Source organism: Monomorium pharaonis, chromosome 3, assembly GCF_013373865.1.
Source record: "Monomorium pharaonis isolate MP-MQ-018 chromosome 3, ASM1337386v2, whole genome shotgun sequence".
Taxonomy (NCBI): domain Eukaryota; kingdom Metazoa; phylum Arthropoda; class Insecta; order Hymenoptera; family Formicidae; genus Monomorium; species Monomorium pharaonis.
The window spans coordinates 30,149,867-30,169,558 of record NC_050469.1 but is presented as its reverse complement, the minus strand read 5'-3'; the positions used below and the strand labels follow the sequence as shown (position 1 = coordinate 30,169,558).

General features: G+C 41.8%; 2 protein-coding genes across 5 annotated transcripts in view; both read right to left on the bottom strand.

Moving 5' to 3' along the window:
• Window positions 1-19,692, bottom strand: part of LOC105835030 — a 249,792-nt gene that overhangs the window by 137,225 nt on the left and 92,875 nt on the right. The gene's annotated exons all lie outside the window — the stretch shown is intronic.
• LOC114255583 lies at window positions 4,501-7,715 on the bottom strand. Its single transcript, XM_028194712.2, has 2 exons — window positions 6,818-7,715; window positions 4,501-5,522 (listed from the first exon to the last, which is right to left on the bottom strand). The coding sequence occupies exons 1-2, from the start codon at window positions 6,995-6,997 to the stop codon at window positions 5,202-5,204; spliced, it is 501 nt and encodes a 166-aa protein (XP_028050513.1). The 5' UTR covers window positions 6,998-7,715; the 3' UTR covers window positions 4,501-5,201.

The following is a 19,692-nucleotide window of genomic DNA, read 5'->3' as shown; positions in this document are numbered from 1 at the left end:
TTGTTGTTGAGAATTCGACTGATTCTCTGCCTCCGGCGTACAAATATTAATTAACGAACGGAATAACGGCGTTAAAGCTACCAATTTGAGACAATTATGCGCATTTCTCTGAAATGACATCGACCATTAAAACCATTTGTACATTCGGTAGCGTAATAGGTAACGAGACACTGAGTACGTCATGGATAAATCATTAATTGGCGCAATTATGGGCACGCAGTTACCAGGATATCAATTCATTTCTAGTCGAGAGTAAGTCTCCTTTCATTCTGTCCCGCGGACATCGCAACAGTGCAAGGCAATCGTATCCCACGTGTAATAGAAGTTATTACGTTGCTTCTGCACGTGCAATTGCAACTCCGAAGAAGACGCCAACATCTCTGTAACTCGAACTAATACCTCCTACGAGTTCAGACGGAAATTGTGAGCAGCGCGAGCTGTGCCTTCGACTGTGCGTTCATTACCGCTCCCTACGAAAATCTAATCTCGAGATAATTCACGAATAAAACGTTTCCGCAGTTTACAAAGCTATTCCGTGTCTACGAACGCGCGATACAGTCAATACAACTGCCAGGCAATTCCCCTCTCAATTATGTCGATGCAAAAAGCCAAACATAAGATGCCCGAGAATGTGAGAAATAATTATGCAATTTCAACTGTCTACAAATATTGCAATTAAACAATAAAAGTACATATTTGTTTATTAAACTGGAAACACTCTCCCTCTCTTTCTCTCTCTCTCTTGCTGTCTAAATATTCTGATTCTTCATTTTAGTATCAATATAACGAGCAACTGAAGTGAACGCGCGGTTTTGCGGTCAAGTATGTCTGCGGCTATAATATCCTGCGTTATTCTGCAAACATCTATGAAATATGAGCGTACGAGACCCATTGTCTTACGCGTCTGTGCACGCAACAGGATTCTAAACAGTCGGCTTTGTACCAAATAACGTAATTGCTGAACCGCACAACTCATCTGTACAAATTAAACTCTAACGCCGCCCCCTTTCCTTTCCAATTTGTTAATTACATCATGCGAGTGTAACGGCAAATCAGTAAAAATGTATCAACGCGAGAAAATTTCAATATTCGGTTTACATAGTGGATATTTGAATAAAATCGCCCAACAATACACTTTGCAAACAAATTTTACGGACTACCGATTAATTCAATCCAATACGATTTGCCGGTATATACAGCGGGAAAAAAAAACAGACACAGACAAGCCTTCGTAATCAAGCGCGACAGGTTATTTCGGGTCTGGACACATAAGCTATGGAAGCATGGATCTATGGACCGGTCGGTGCATCTCGTTCGTATGCAATGACCAGTGCAAACAATCTACCGCTTACGGATGACTATCACGTAAACATGTCGAGCGGAGCCCAATGAATTTGAACTATCGTCGACGCAAAAGTCTGCTTTGATACCGCTCGCTTCTATCACGTCCCGTGAGCCTCCGCGAGCTCCATCAGAATGAGACGCGAATGTCTTTCTCTCTCCCTCTCTCTCTCTCTCTCTCTCTCTCTCTCTCGTGAGTGGATTGAAGCTCCTGCGCGTGGATTATCACGATTACATCGTTCAACAGAATTTATGCCGTTATGGTTGAATTTACCCGTAAACGTCGCGAGAATCCTTCACGGCGATAAAACACACATTTAAAAAACAGCGCCGCATGCATACATCATCCGTACCTTCTTACTATCACTTTTTAGATGTAGATATTTTATGACTGATAAAGTTGTGTCGCTTCCACGATTGTGCAGCAGCGTGAGGGACTGACGCTCAACGTTAAATAAATAAATCATCGCCGAGACATATGCGGGTATTAAATCCAAAGTTGTTAAAAAGTAACTCCGGCACGACTGCGCGCTCAAACGGGCTCCGTAATTTCTCGCAATACGGGACTCAATTTACGTTTCACGGAGCAATGAGCAATTCGAAAATAAACGTGCTCTCAAGGAAAACGATTAATCCGAGCAATCGCCGATATAGCTCGCCATTTTCAAGACTACCAGGATACCTTTGCAATCCGCGCAACTGCTCTCGTCCCATTCTCCGATTTCTCGGATGCAGATGAACGACGTCGTCCTCTCTTCTCTCCGTCTCGCACACAAATACACACACACACATACACACAAACGGCAACAGCAGTAGCAACGCAGGGGTCAGTAAGGATCGTATTGCTCGACGGAGCCACGCAATTGCAGTTGCAGAACCGCGAAGCTCGGCGGAATTCGAACTAGCGACATTCACCCGGACTCCTCCTTGATACAACCGAGTCGCCCAACTTACAATTATAGCGTATACACGATAAAGCCCCGTCGCTTTCCATGCGGACACGCACACTCTCTCGGGAAAACTCAATCTCACGACTACGTTAACCGCAATTGCCACGCATTCCCCGCCGCGACCGTCGCGTAAGCGAAATTTGGTAATAACTTCGTATCCCCCATCGAGCTGCAAAGGAATGCATGTAATAGAATTATCGATATTCCGTTTCCACTCGGCGCAAACTAACCGCGCGCCACTTAACCGCTTTTAACCGACAAAATTTCGAAATTACTCAAAATTTATTGACGTTAATGGCAGGATACGAAATGTATTATGCTCACACTTGAAACATTCATTCTCGGATATCAGAAAGAGCTTTAATATCTTTAACGTCAAGTAGCGAAAAGATATTATCAAGTCTCGAGTAAATTTATATGTACAAGAATAATTTATTTTAATTTCTGTATGCGGTTGAAAGCTGGTTTTGCGTTTACTTTAATTAAATTAAATAATACAGACGGACAAAATACTTTTATGTTACAGGTTAGCTTGCTGCTTGCATGCAAACTAGTCTACAAAGAGTTATACACGCGAGATCCTCAGTTCGGCTGACATTGCCTATTCAGCTTGGTCGTTACACGGGCCACTACCGATATAGCGGGGGCTTTAGGTGCCAACTAGCTTTTCAAATTATCATTTAAACGGATTCGAATTGTCCCATGATACCCGTTGTTCATAGCTAGACTATGCTTTCGAGATTATAGGCCGTCGGGACTAAAACCATTTCTCTCACGGAATTTAATCGGATCCCAGTGGAATTCCAGACCAGTCGTCTCGAAACAAATTCACGAAGCACCAACTGTATTTCAGTTTGCTTCCGAAATTCCAAATAAACCAATATAACTCGCGTGAACTCCGCAAAAAAAAAGGATACCCGTCGCGCGGAAATGTGCGCGCGCGCGCAAATAAAATAAGGTGACAAAAAGAAACGGAGTTGTATAGAAGTAACTATTTCGTCTCTTATTTATTGCATTCCCAACATTGCTCAACTGACTAACTTACCACGTTATACTCTTCCATTTTAACAGCATCTATGCCATTCAAACTATTTAAAGTGTTAAAACTTGTTTTAATACTTGTTTCAACATATTAAGTTCTAGATACAGAGATATCAATTTTACTGCTAAAGAATGCAATAATTTTTTTTAAACAACGGTTATCTTTAAAGATATTTTTTAATAATCTTAAAACACAATTGTCACAAATTTTAGAAAAACTCATTACTACGTATTCAATAATTTATACACTTTGTAAATATTATAAAATTTTACCCCCCCCCCTCCAAAATAGAATATAATATATCAAATTTTTATTTTAACTTAATATTCTTCACTATTAATTTACTAAGATTTATAATATATTTAAAATAAAATTGATGCTTATGATGAACTTGCGATAGATTTCTGCGGATACATAAGCTTACAAAGTATTTTAATTATTGAACAAGAAATATTTACTTCATTAAAGTAATTTATAGTACGTATTTTTTTTTATGCGTATCCATAAAGTTCCATTAAGCGTGATAAACGAACTTTTTGCAGTTCGAAAAGATTCCTCAAGTGAGCGTGGTGCTTCGTCATTTTCTGCGCGGACGTAATTATGCGGCTATTCGATCCCGGCATCAAATTAATCTAGGCATTATCGGGTGGTAGCCATAGCGAGAGCGCAACATCATACTGCGACGTGCGAAGTTATCGATCGTAATTACCAGATTTTCGATTCAATACGCTGCCTCGACCGCCTATGCTACTATATACGCTACTGCGTTTGTATCATCGGCGGATATTATTCGCGCTTTTTACGACTTATATTACTTTTTCTCGCCTAGTCCCGGGGAACGTAACTTACACAACCCGCCATTAAATCCGCCGTCACGGCGCCGTAAATATGTTCTATCGAAGATATTGCACTACAAGACATGTATACATAGTGAAGAGAGGGAGAGAGAGAGAGAGAGAGAGAGATGCAAGACGGAGTGAGAACAAAATTATTTCGCGGGCGTAATGGCGCGGATATATCCAATAAAACAAGGAAGAAGTAGCGGGCGATCGATCGCGGGGAAACAGAGGCGCACAAAATTTTCTCCTCAGCATGCCAAACCCCGTAAATTTCTGAAGCTATTAAGTTTATCGGCCCGGGTAAGAAGCTCCTAACTTTTATAAATGGTCGTCTTGCCTCCGGTGCAATTTACGAAAAAAAAAAAAGGAAAGAAATCTCGTTCCTCATTTCACTTAATTCTACCACAGCGCGGACGAGCGGAAGTGGCGCGGGACGTCAGCCCGGGTAAATCGATATACCGTTGTAATAGAAAACGATTGATTCGTCTCCCACGATTGATCATCCCTAAGACTGCCCCCCCGTCGGTTCCCGGGGTCGGTTCCCGGTCGTTTCTGCCAAAAGATATTAAAATCTCCGTAACAATGAAACTCCGTCCCGAATACGATTACTCACCATCTAAATATTGTTAACCGATAATTTATGAACGAGGATTGGAACGCAACGGAATGGAATTGTCATGTTGCGTCCAGTGCGTGCAATCATTCTTTTGGACATGAAATATTGCGATATAACTTTTTATCATTGAAAAATCATTTCGACGCAAAGTATCGTACAGCATTTCAGACCGATTCGTTTATATACAAGTACAATCGTATCTAATTTATATCAATCAGTTGATTGCCAATGAATCACTTTTGTCCTCTGTTCAATGGGAAACAAATAGCAGTTATTCACAAATGGATGCGCACGGCTACGCAACGGGGAGGAAGGACAGGCGGGGGACGGGACGGGACGCATTTTAATGCCGCGTCACACACGGGGGAGAAAATCTCTTCCTGGGGCTGTACCGGGGACACTGCTAAATAATTTCACTGAGTCACGGACGCAACGTCACCGGCAATCTCGTCCGTCAAACTCGGACTGGCCGAGACAGCGGGGGCACGGGTTTTCCGAACTTTTTTACTCTTTCGCGCTCCATTACCAATTCCTCTGGGCCTCTTACTGTCCTTCGTTCCGCGGGAAGAAATGGTCTTGGACTTGGCGGGCGTCGGCGCGGGCGTCGGCAACCTTGCGAATCGCGCGGCGATGCGATTCGCGCGATCCAGCTCGTCGCCAGTGGAAAGGAAGTAGTGACCGCGATACCGTCGCAAAATGCCGTACTCCACGCCTCGCTTCAGAGCCGCATTCACCTGATTTATCGCGAAAAAAAACTCCGGTAAGCTTGGGGTCAGAGTTGAAAGCGTTACTTCACAAAAGCCTTCCCCAGTTATCATTACTAATTTCAAAAAGTATAATGCCTCGGATAAGCTAGTATGATTACCAAAATATGTAGTAACTAAGTGATAAAAAATTTAGAATTATTTTATTATTTATTATATTTATAAAAATACAAATACTTTTTTCACATTAAATCAATTATATATAAAATGATTTGTGTCGTGCAATAATTAAATTTTCTGTCACACTGCTATTACACAACATGTTTAAATTATTTTCAGATTATTGTATTTTATTTTTAATTAATATGTAAAAGTATTTACATCATACATAATTAAATACATTATGTAATAATATGCGTTTCAATAATCATTATATGGCACAGAATATAACAAATATGAATAAATTAAAATTGCTTCTTTATTGTGGCATAAAAATAAAATTAATCTGTTGCAAAACTTAAAAGACACAACCCTTTTTAATTATATAATTTAATATAAATTGTAATCAAATTTATGTATATTAATGCATCTGAGATATTATCATTGTCGTTACTTAAAAAGTAACGATTTGTTATTCCTTTTTAGAATGGCATCTAAATTGTCTATTTGATCTGCTCAATATGAATTCAATAGTTGCTTGAATTAATCGCAACGTCTATGTTCATAAAGTGACAATAGATGTTAATAATAAAATTCATTATCGCAACAGAGAGAAAAAGTAACGCCAACGGTAAAAGTGTTACAAGTAACGCGTTACTTTTCCATCCTGCTTTGTTAGACTTAGAGATGAAAGCGCAGTGCAATGAGCCAGCTGTCGAGGGTGCGATTGCCAAAGTCTGAAATGACAATCTTCGATTTCTCCGTTTAAAACAGGGTAGCTGTCGCGACAAATTTTCTCTTCCATTAAAATATCGTTATTCAGAACGATTTGCGGAATTGACACGAACTTGGCACTCGTATGCCCTTTACATACGCATGCCTGCGACAGTGATTGACACGTGAAAATAGAAAAAGTACAAAAAAAAGATTGCCGACGTTGATTTCACTCAACGCTATCGTTTTTTGCTTGATACGACGACGTTGCGTCAATGATGTGATTGGTAAGGTACAACGCTCGGCCAATCGAAAACGCGGACATTACAAGCGTACGTTAATGTAATATGAACGCATACACATTATGCACATTATCAAAAATTCAATAATTACAGTTGTTGGCGGGAATAATGAAATTTTGTTTGAATATAAGAGGTTCTAGCTGCGCTAACTTGTCGTTTAACGCGTTGCTCGGGCATGCTCGAAGCGTAACTAATATATCCTGCAATCTTTCTGGGTGTAGAGCCCTTGGTTTCGCGAAGATCTTGTACAGCTGAGACGACAAGAGCAGCGATTTTCATAGGCTTCACCCTTTTCACCCTTCTTCCAGTTTTTGTCTCCTTCCTCGCCATTTTCGCAATAATCGTTGAAGTGCATGCAAATTACACTCGCAATTTTACGCCAATATTACTGTTACAAAAGCAAACAAAACGGCACTCCCACAATGTAATCGACACGAAAAATTTACTCCGCGATCGCCGTCAAAGAATCCGTTACCATCGATTACTCCTATCATTTGTTTCTATTATCGAGCCAAAGCTATTTTCAAGCGAAATAACTTTTTGAATGCAGCCTTTAGAAATACCAGTTTTTAATCTAACTTTTGAGTGGTTCGTATATCAAATTAACTTTCCTTTGTTAAAAATAATCCGTTAACATTTACCTCTTCCTCTCTCTATCTCTACCTCTATCTCTCTCTTTTTATATCTCTCTACCTTTCTCTCTTTCTCAAGTCGATCATGCATGATTGAAGATCGTAATCTCCATTTGATGTATGCTCATGCACGTTCCATGGTGACTGCATTGATAAAGCTATTTTCGATAGTTTGCCATTGCCTCCCGAGAGATGATCAATTAAAAATCTGATAGTGTTCTAAGTGAATTTAAACCTTTGGCACATAGAAAGCAGATACGCAACCCTTATGCCACAATTATTGTATCAAAATAAAATTATATCCAATTCTATTACTATAATCTCAGTTTAACTTTTATCCAAGTTTTTATCTTTTCCTAGCTCTAAAAATTAAAAAAAAGTAACAAATTAGTTTAACCAAAACTAAAGTTAATCTACATTAGTGAAAATAAAAACGTAATTTGCATTTCGTAAAATTAATTTATAAATGTATTTAAATAATTTAACAACCTTTTCTGCGTCGCTTTTTCATCAAGCACGTGCAAGTATCAGAAATTGCCGACGTGGAAAAAAAAAACGTTAAACAAGACAGATTGGAGGAAAAGCGAAACGTGAAAAAGCGCAACCAAAGAGCGCGGCGTGTTGCAGGGTTTTAAAAAAATGCGACGTCAGACCGCCGCAACCGCGCCTATGCAATGCATAAAACTGGGATATGCGAATTATATTTCTCCTCATTTTTTTTTCTTTTAGCTTTTTGCTCGCGCGAGTTTTATCGGCGCGTACTTACACTCGGCGCGGGTTTTCGCCCTCCTTGTCTCGTAATCAGTCAACTTTACGATAGGCATTACTTTCTTGGGCGGATGAAAAAAAAAAGGCAACCGTTGAATAATACATCGCCCGCCGGGCGGATGCACTCGCATCGGGTATCAACCCCTGGAGGGGTGCAACCGCCTCTTTTTACAACTCCCTCCCGGCCGAAGTAACGCGAATTAGTCATCGCGCAGAGGGGAAAAAGGACGACGCGACACGACGGCGGTACAGCGAGAACATTACCACGGTGATTGATCGTCAGGCCGTTATCAGACGAGAGTACACAGCGCGCAATAAGCTCTATGAGAAGTCGGAATCGTTATGCAATCATACGTGACCCGATAAGCGGCGCCGCTAATAACGGCGGTGGACGATACCGTTGTATACCGAGAAATTCGCACGCGATCGCGCAAGCCCCGGCGATATCCGCACGCAAGCGCCGCGCATTTGCATAATAAAAACTAAAAACGAGAAGATTACAATTACTAACGGCGGCGCATGGTCACGTCGGCCCGCCGCTCGGGAGCGTACTTTTAGCTGTAATCGGCCGGTATTAATCTCCGCGAAACTACTTAATTTCACGCCGCGTTGAATCGCGCCAGTTTTTCACTTCAACTACGGACGGAAGCGGCTATAATTTCAAGATTTTTTTAACCCCACGCGCGCCGCGCCGTCCAGTTTTTTTTAATTGACTACGCAAAAATCACCGGCGATTTCAACGGGCGGGCGCGCCATATTATACGTGGCCGTTTTTGCTCGGTTCGCGTGCTTACACACGTACGTACATACATTGCGAAATCTGATATATATGTATCGGATAAAAAAGTTGTGGAGCGAAGCTTCGACGATAGGGCAGTTTTGCATGCCAGTAGGTGGAACATAAAATTAAAACGTTCCTTCAATCAAATACATAAAAGCAACATATCTCTCTCGCGCGCGCGCGCGCTAGAAATTAATTCCCGTTACAATTGCTTGTTGATTTCGCGTGATTGGAAATGAAATACCACGCATCTCAATGTAAGTTGATCCCTTTTCCCGCTTTACTCGTACACATAGTTACATAAGCGAACTAATTCCCAAACAGCACAGTCGATTGTCGAATATTGAATATTCGACAGTGGTATCTCAAAAAAGGTGGGCAAAAATGACTGGTAACACGCGTGATATCTCATGCGATTTAAATTTGCGACAGCAATAATCAAGCCCTCATGCTGAATGTTGGCGCCACGGCAACAAATTTGCAACATGTTTAACGACGGTAGGGTGCGCCCTGAAACGCGCTATTTAAAAAGCAATAATATGCGGACATCGTCAAAACATTCGTAATGCCAACCAACGCACATGCATTTGCACTAGTTGCACTGTTTGTTACGATCAGTTTGTCGCCGATTGGAAGTTTCATCGTGAACAAACCGCATAAAATGAAACAACGTTGAACTTATTAAACCGCATTAACAGAGCTGTGTGTACGTACATACATATAGGTACGTTGCGCAATGTGATGTTTCAATGGTTCATTATATTCTTTTTCTGTATGTGCATAGGATAGTTCTACGCACATTGTGTACTTCACTAATAATTTTGCAGTTACACAAGTAAAAATAATTTAATTTGTAATAAAATTTGTTTACAGTATATGTACAAGTGTAAAAATCAAATTAATAAATTATTGCAAAATTCATGTACAAAATTATTAACACGAAAATTTACACCCATTAGTAGATGTTTGAAAATTATCTACTACAATAAGTGTAATTTTACACAATTTTTTTACAGCGTTGTTCCCTCTCGAATCTTCATTCAAATTTAAAGAACACGTAATGATAAAGATTGATACTTAGAACCGACATTTTTCCGTTTCTCTCTTTCTCTCTCCTTTCTCTCTTTTTACCTTAAAAACGATAAAATATTAAATTAAAAAAGAGGTCTGAAGTAATTTAGATTACTGGGTTTTATAGAGAACGACGAAAGAGACATTGTATGACGATTTATGGTGCTATTTAATTCGGCTGTGTAGACGGCTTCAAAGTCCCCCTCCCCTCCCCCCTTCTCGTCCTCCTCATTTTACCCGTGGAAACACCTTCGCGAAGCAGGGCATCATAAATTAATCGTGGCATATCAAGCATGATCTAGTACATTCCCCGCAGCTTTCCGCACACAGCACTCCCTTCTCTCCTTTCTTCCGGCTCATGAGCGTCGATTATTATCCGCGCAATTACGTCGGCAGCTCGCGGTTAGGAAAATACCGATTCCGAGCTGCTCACGGCATGCAAAGAGAAATTTATTAACAGGCATACGTGATCGCCTATGCACGCACGTAATAAGGTTTAAGCGACGTGCAGGCCGAATTAAACGAGCCGAACGGCTATCGGCGCCGGCAATGCGTTCGGCCATGCTTTATCGTTTAATATTCTAAGTGGTCGTATAATCAAGTGACGCTACCGCACTCGTAAAATACAACGAAGCGAGCTAATTACGGGCGGGATACGTAGATTTTAGCGGCGGCCATTCGCGCCGCTCCCGAGGAAATCCACGAAATACTTTATGTCGCGTCCGCCGGGATAACGTAACTAAAGCGTAAATGATATCGGAATGCATTAAAGCTCATCGAGTAAATCCGATCCTTGCGTTGCACACTCTAACCATTATAAATCGTTAAACGCTTACAAACTTCGAATAAAAAGATACGCGTATAACTAATAAAATAAACATAATAACGTGACACTCATCACGCTCCTTTAATCTCAGTATAAGTCATTAAAGAATATTTAATGTACACCTATTAATCTTTTCTGTCCTGTCTGCTAATTTTTTCCTAAAATAATCAGCGAGGAATAAGAGGTTCTCCATTTCAAAATCGATATTCCATAAATTTGTTAAGATTACATCGTTGTACCGACTTTCTTTCAACGTTTAGATGTTTATCGTTTTTTAGATAATTCTCTCTCTCTCTCTCTCTCTCTCTTTCTCTCTCCGGTGTTAATATCGACTACGTTGGAAACCGCTGATATAAAGCAAAGTAACACGACTACGAAGTTCCGCTGGGAAGGCAGTTGAGATAAAGAAGGTCAATTAATCTTTCGTTCTTCAGACGAAAAGTCGTACTGCCAACGGGACGCGGGATCAAATGTGCGGTCATGCAATTTCTGGGGTTCAAGTTAAAACCAGAATGAAAGAAGTCAAAAGCGATGGACGAAACAGAGAAGAAGCCAATTCGTGCTCTCTGTTAATTAATACCGCGCGAAGAGCGCAACGTTTCCTCCCGGAGAGACTCGAAATCTTATCCCGTCTCCTCGAAAAAATCGCGGTGCTCCGAAGAACTTTCAATTACAGTCGCATTCAATTACCGCGCTCGCTCGTTTCTCCTGGCGTTTGCGTAATCGCGGTTACCGCAAAGGCGCTTTCCGAGAGATACGAGACACCGAACCTTCCAATGTGCGCCTTGCGCACAAACAGCCCTTATTTAAAGAAACGTAATTTCCTCTCACAGCGAAAACTCCGGCTGGGGGGGGGGGGGGAAACACTGTCGCTGTTACGTCTACGTGTATGTACATACAACGCGAATACGTTATTCAATTACTTCGTGTGGCGGCCACCACGCGATAAATCTCGAAATCGACAGAAGTCCGACGTTGGGAGCTTGTGTAGAGGCTTTATGAGATATAACCCGTCCCTCTCTCTCTCTCTCTCTCTCTCTCTCTCTCTCTCTTTCTCTCTCTCTGTCGGACACATCGCCGCGAGCGGCGAATGAATGTAATTTGCGAGCGAGATGATTAATGGCCGTCACACGGCGGCTAGGTAAACTACACTGGCGATGCTCTTCTTCGGGGGCTTTCCCCATGAATGGATTACGCGCGTAAGCGATCGCGATAACGGGAGGGGGGGGGGGGGGAATGAGCTTCGCGGCTAGGAAAGTTTCGAGAACCACTGCGTTAAATGGGATCCTCTAATACGCGCGGGTTATGCATGATATGCGCCGCTATTATAGACATAGGCCCGCGCACGTGCACGCCGCGGAATTGGAAATGATCGATCCAGAAACGAGCAGATCGGACGAAAGCCGGCAGACTTGCAGACCGAACACTTTAGTCAGTATGCGGGGTGGAATGGCGGATGGCGCATCGTGGAAATTACCGGCGTTCCGATGCATCATCGCAGGATTGTGTAGTTTCCGCACAGGGCCGTAACCGCCCGGATCGGACCTTCCCGAATGCAATTGATCCATAACCAATGCGCTACACTCACGCTAATACCGTAACACTCGTACGTCACTAGCGTCCGTAGCTTCGGCTATTATGCGATAATTCCGGCCGATCCGCGCACCGAAATCATCTTCGGTGACTTTAAATTATTCCGGTTTGTGTCCGCACCGAGTCCTTGCATTATAAATATAAATTTATTACGAATCCCGTTCGCGCCATCTACAAACGCCGCTGCTATCTCCACTTCCGCGCCATTAAATGCAGCATACCGCCGTTATCGTGTCTCTTTAATTATTTTTAACAATCTCAACTCAACGAGTAATCGCGCCGATCAATAACGCCGATCTGCAATTCGTCGAGACCCATCAAAAATTTCGATTGATCGTTATCAATTTGAAATGCAAATAAGCCACGCGTTGTTAGACAGCTTTACGGCTGGTTTCCTGGGATCTGCCACACCATCGGACCTCATGAAGAATTCAGCTCGGCCAGCGGATACATTCTGGACGACATTCGAGCCACGAAACTTGTTGTTGCACCAGCAGTATCTTGCTTGAAATGGGCTCCACGGGGAACGGCGTGCCTCGTTAATACTTTAATTTCGTGTAGCAGCTTTCTGTAATACTGCCACGACCCGACAAACGTAGCCTGACAGCATACGAAGTTTCCACGAGCAAGGCTTAATTGTTTGCTTACTGAATTGTTGTTAGTTAAAGTGGAAAGTTGCTGATAACTTGACTGCAACAGAGATAGCAAGAAAGAGAGGAGAAGGAAAAAGGACAGCAAGAGAGGAAGCGAGAAAACAGTGAGAAATGGCGCGGAGAGAGAAAGAGAGAGAGAGAGAGAGAGAGAGACCGAGAGATCGAAAGGAAGAGGAATCACGTATAACTGGGATCTGTCTGCTGCATTAAGTAGATTCTCTCTCTCTCTCTCTCTCTCTCTCTCTCTCTCTCTCTCTCTCTCTCTCTCTCTCTCTCTCTCTCTCTCTCTCTCTCTCTCTCTCTCTCTCTCTCTCTCTCTTTCTCGACTGACTGAAATCTCCATAGACGGAAGTAGCGAGCCAACATAAGCTGCGGAAGGTCCTATCAAAATTGCACGATTCCCTCGGCAATTTCATTGCCCCTTATAGGCGCCGAACATAAGGAAAGTTTATTGATCAAAGTAGGATGGTAATACTTCAGGGGCGCGGCTTCCTTTTGGAATAATGTCGGGAGATTGATGAGATGCACGATTGTACCGAGCGGAAGGAAATTCCGGCGACTTCGTTATTGAGCGCCACAAAAGCGCCGAGAAATTGCGTTCATATTTGATGGATTGACAATTAAATTTCTCATTATTGGCGGTAAGCCTTTTAAGCTCATCGCGTGCCAACGCACGTATTTCTTCGGGTTCATTAGAAGTCCGCAATATACGCAAACAAAGCTGTAAATAATTCATGTCGTTCAAAAAAGTATTAGAAGTATTTTGAAACTTGAAACGGTACAAGATCGTATAATTAAAAAAAATCTGCGTCGGACAACTTCATTTTTCCGATAGCGGTAAATTAATGCGGTTACTAGCACTTTATAAACTGCGAGGAACGTTAAATGGAAACCTTCGCAAGCCACAAAAGCTTCTAGGTTTCACTCGCGAAAGTTCGTAAAGAATTTTAATCGTCTAAGTGTACAGTAGGAAGTACCAATAAGGACAAAGTTTTCTCTCAAATATATCATTAACGTATCAGCCGATACACGGGCTTTAGATTTTAAATTGAGTAGACACAAGTAAATTTACATTTTTAGTAAAATAAAGTCCAATGAAGAAATTACTGAAATTTTGAATCGCGCAACAGGAACGGTGTACGACTTTTTGCGCGGAAGCTCAAAATCGGCTATAAAAAGCAAACGCCATTATCATTATGTATAATCCTGTGGGCTTGATGCCAGATCAAAGGCATTAAAATTCTTTCGGCGTTACATCGTAATTCCACGTCCCTTGCCCTGACCAGCCTTAACCTAACCACGATCAATTTCACCTTTAACCCCAAAACGTCCACTTGAACGCATGCCAGAATAATATGGTTACCAGCGCCCCCTTATAACATTACGTAGGTCACGGATGAAGCGCACTATGATGAGAATGATAATGAAGGGCTAAGTAATATCGGGAATACGATATTTTATCTCTAATATCAAGTATAATTACGTGCTTGCGAGAAAATGCGCAGAATGCGAGATGACAATTCTTTCTCGCAGCGGTACGATGTTTTGACACACAAGTGTTAATCCTGAACAAGAATACGCGTTATGCGTCAAATTGCCATCGAAGAGCGAGCCAGAAACAGCAAGGGAGGCACGAAATGACGGCTTGTCTACCATCATCACCGTGGCTTCGGGGATAATCCGGAATTCAGTCGTTCGAGCGGCTTACAGTGCGAAATATAAATAAGAACGCCTCGGAGCGTCTAATACAGGCTGATCCCCGCCGGTGGTGCCAATTTTAAGATCAGAAGTGTGGCTTACAAACGCATACCTACGTGCGTTGTCATGTGTGCGTGCGTCATCCTCTCTGCTTAATTCTCGTCTGAAATTCGGATCTTGAAATCAGCATCACTGGTCCCCCGTTCTCTTTCACATTGTTGACGATAACGACGGCAGTTTGGCGAACAATTTCGTGTAGCCAGGCCGTTAATGTAATGTCGACACCAGTTGAATACATTTGCAAGCATAAGCCAAACTCCGCTCTCTCCAAAACTCGCTCGATGCTTCGCTCAAACATCGAAGGAATGACGGACGCGAGCTCGTCGCTTGTTCGCTGTCTCGAACGACTGGAAGTACCAACAACGATCGACTCGCGAGGTGCATGACCCCGCAATCGCACGAGGGATGCGGATTCCTCGCACTCGGAACGAATGCGGCCTGCAGGTGCCGTCGAACGGCGAAGTTCGGTCAATGCGCGCGGATATTGTTGACCACGGTAGTATCGAGCACGGAACTGCGAAGTTTATTGTAGATGGAGGACGATGCGCGCCTGTAAAATATGACGATTACGATCGCGACGAAATTGGATCACGCGGCTTTCCGGTGCTCTGAATACCAGAAAAAAAAAAATATATATATATACATTTTGTTGATGTATGTGTGCATGTTTCTGCCACCGTAGTCGTAAACACTCGAAAAGATTTTAAGCTGCAACAATAGTCTCGTTCTCTTCTCCGCGTACGATTAATGTAGCGAAATCCGAATCCAATCCTAATATGGGAAATGACTTACGACTCGCGCCGCGCTCCGTGAATTTGGTGCAAATATTATAAGGCAAAAAAGATGCGCGCTCCGTTGCACTTGATATATGTGGAAATATAATGCGAGTCTCTGGACATATGCAATGAACATCTCTATCTGTATAAAATGCATTATTAAATGAATCAACTGAAAAATGTTTATGAGATACGAAACCTCCCTTCTCCCCCCCCTCTCTCTCTCTCTCTCTCTCTCTCTCTCAGCGCATTGAAAGTTATTTTTCAACGTAAAATTTTTAATGCTGCTCCAAAACTTCACGTCCAAATTTATACAAGCGCGATGTTAAAAATATACAAATGTGAAAATGGATTTAAAATAAGGATTATAATTAAAGTTTATATTTTAAAAAGTACAAAGTATATAATTCTTTCTCTCATAATTGTAGCCCTGTGTCTGTGCCTCGCCATTAATTATCGCGTGTATACACTTCCGCTGGTGCATTATGTATTTAGTTTTTAGTCTGAACGCGCGCGGTGCAGAGACCGTAGCACATTCGTATTCGTCAATATATTCGCAGCTGCGAAAAACGTGCGCGCTGACATGCGTGCATGTGCGTCCGCGATTTCGATGGAACCAGTGAACTGAAATTTCAACGAAAAACCGTATATTTGGAACACGTGTTACACGAGAATTTACAGCCTGCTATCTTCCACCGCATGAAGCTACTAGTTCAAAGAACTATCAAAAAATACGCACTGTCAAAAACACGCGGAAGATTGCTCAAACATTGGTCCTTTTAAATACACTGTTAGCTGTTAGAAAAGCGCTACAAGGTTAAAAAATAACCAGCAATTTTTATCGAACGTCTTTCCAACGCGTTCCTGATTGAGATAAGAGAAAGGGAAAAAAAGAAAGCCGCGCAAAGTATTGAGTCGTGATATTTTCGATTTGAAAAGAAGACGCCGACGAAATGAACCTTATAATCAGATGCATAGCATCTGCAGACACCGATAAGGCCATTGATCAAAATAAATCTCCCCACCCACGAGTACAAAAAAAAAGTTTCTTCATTTGTCGCAAATCTCCGTACCCCTCGATCAACAGTCGGGCCAAAGAGGGTGAAGTTTCGTAGATCTTGTCGGTAACACGTGTCCGGCAACTCGAACTTCTTTCCGTCCTATAGAAACGCGGCGAGAAATAGTCGCTGATCGAGTGACTCGCGCCGGCTCATATCCCAGCCCTTCCATCGAAACTTCGATTTTTTTCCTTCGCCGAGTAATATCCCGGCGCGCGCGACGTCTTCCCGTCACCATTCCCGTCGCCATTCAGCGCGGAAAAAAGCGGAGCAGGAAAGCATACGCGCGCGTTGATGGAGTATGTCATCTGGGAGTGAACATATCTCCGCGAGGTTTTTACGTGACAGAAGAAGCGCGAGATGTAAGGAAAACGCGAAGATTTTCGCCATGAAGTAATATAACACAATCTAAGAGGGAAAACTATATAATATTTAAACGATCTTTAATGATTAAATAAAAGGTTGCCTATACCAGGTCATCTCTGTTTGTCAAGGTTTAAAAATCGATTTCTTCTACTTTGATATTCAACTCTGGTTAAAATGTAAAATAATTTAAAAAATACGCAAAAAAAAGAATAAAAAACGAATTAAGAATTAACAATAATACGCGCGGGTATAAAGTTGCGCAGTAATTACTATTTTTCTAAAATGAATAAGGTCGCCTCTGATAGAGACGAGATATTGCAGTTCTAACAATTACCTAAGGTAAAAAGAATTCAGCAAAAGGTTCAGAATGTCATTGAGATCTCCGGAAGAAAACTGCCGGCAGGTGAAAGGACAATTAAGCGCTGCGCAAGCGAAGGAGACCGAAAAGGAGAATGATAGAGGTGAGGAGACCGAAGGAAATTAAATCTACCCGTCCCGCTGTCTTCATCCGCCCTCATTACAACAGCAAAGCGTAAAGATCTCTCACCGAGAGAAAAGACGTTGTTCCAGGGAACAAGCAAACAGGAAATTTGCGGCGCTTCCTGCACATAGACCACGATGTATACACGATGTACTTGTAGCCGCGCTTACGTTTCCTCAAGATGTGTGCAAAGGCTACAAGTATGTTTCCCATATGATTTCCATCTGATTTGTAAACGCGAGAATCAAGATTATTATTTTCACCGATCAGAGAGAGAGAGAAATAAATGATGCAAACGTTCTTCGGATATCTGAATGAAATAATTAAGTAGATAGATAGATATAACGCACGGATAGAATTGTACAGCGCGTCTGAAATTTGCTCGACATTGTAAGACGTTTCGTGATTAGAGCTGTCAAACTATTCCAGATCTGCGATCATTATCAATGTTGAATGTCGCTTCGCTGATAGAGATAGTAATCTGATTTCAGCCTCGGCACGAGCACTACGGAAAGTGGCTTGACAATTCAGGACACTGTACTCGTGATTAGGTTTATTTGCGGGCTACCACCGAGAGCTACGTCCAACATCCTGAAAATCAATGGCTTCCATACTGTCGACAAGGAGTACATAGGGGACAAGATAGAAACATAGGAACTAGATTATCAAACAGACAAGATTGAAACTGGTCAAACAATAGCTTATAGACACATGATGAACCAGTGTAATCAACATAATTGGAAGCGATTCATGAGTCCGATAACGCATTGGTTCCGAGAAAACTGACGTTTCGATATTATTCCGATACATGCAAATCCAATGTACAATGCTGAATTCGGCACTGAACTCCCATTTATCGCAGTGTTTAAAACGTTATCGCAAATATATTTAAAATATCGAGCGCGACACACTTATTGGAACGACGGAAATACGTCCATATGGGGAATTATTGTCTGCAGATTTAGAATTTAATGTATCGCACGCTTTTTCTGCATAGCTCCGGGGAATTTGCAATATCGGTGCTTATCAAGTGCAATCACGAATTGTTTTATATCCCTCGTATCTGTGTGCGTCCGTAAAAAACATCGTTTTACATCAAAACTGAAATTTTAAGTACGTAATTCGCTTTAAATAACATTTTCCATTAATGTGCCGAACCGTAAATGTAATATTGTATTAGAGTAATGAAAGCGAGCAATAAATTCAATTTCAATTATTACGATATTGCAATTTTAATTCTATATAAGAAACATGCGGGAATATCATCGTGAAAATTCTATTTTTACAACCTAAATTTCTATTTTATTATCTAGGCTAATTGTTCACAATTGAATTTTCTTTCTTTCGCGGGGTGCGTGAATAGACAAGCGGAATATTCATTATCTTTTTTAACGAAGACTGATACGCGCGTTTGGACCGAGGGTAGCGACATTCTTCGATAAAGATTTACTTTCTCTAACACGTTTAAATGATGGAATACTTTCTTCTCGCGCGTATATGCTCCGGCACTTTGGAAATCCCGTTTTATCCCATTATCAAACGTACGACGATTCTACCATATGAGAAAAGGCCCCATTGGTGCAAGAGATGATACTAGCACCGCATGAAAGACATCAAGGAACAACCCTCGAGGCACAAAGATAGCTGGTGAATTTTAGTACTCCGCTCGTCGTCAAGGATTTCTTCTTCTCTTCTCCTTTTTCTCTCTTCATCTACTTGCCGCCTGCTGATGGTACGAAGGCACTAGAATTTTTAAGTCTTCTGCCTCACAAAGCTGACAACGTCCGTCGAAGGAAAGCGCTTAAGCCCGTAACGTCCGTGCCATAACCGTCCTCAGAGGTAGTCTTCATTTGGTCAGATAGGTCTTCTCCGTATGGGTGTCCATCCCAAGTGTCTTCGAGCATGAAGCAGAAATGTCTTCTGAGATCAACAGACCGAACGCTTAATGTGGATAATTCAGGTTCGCTGGCCGTATAAACCGTCATCTAATCGAGAGTCGGGAAGGAGATACAGAATATGGATAGAGGACTACTCTACGTGACGCTATTTGCGTATCTCCAATAGTAGAACGGCTCCCAATTTAGGAAACGTTACATTATGTATAGCTTCAATTCCGTCCCTTACTTTTGGAATTCTAATCTCTCAACGCTAAATATGTGGATTACCCATATTAATCAGGTTGGTTTAAATTGACTGTACGTCCAATTAAATCATCCAATTAAAGCCGGCATACGTGCGGTCCCGTAAAATAGTAAAACCGAC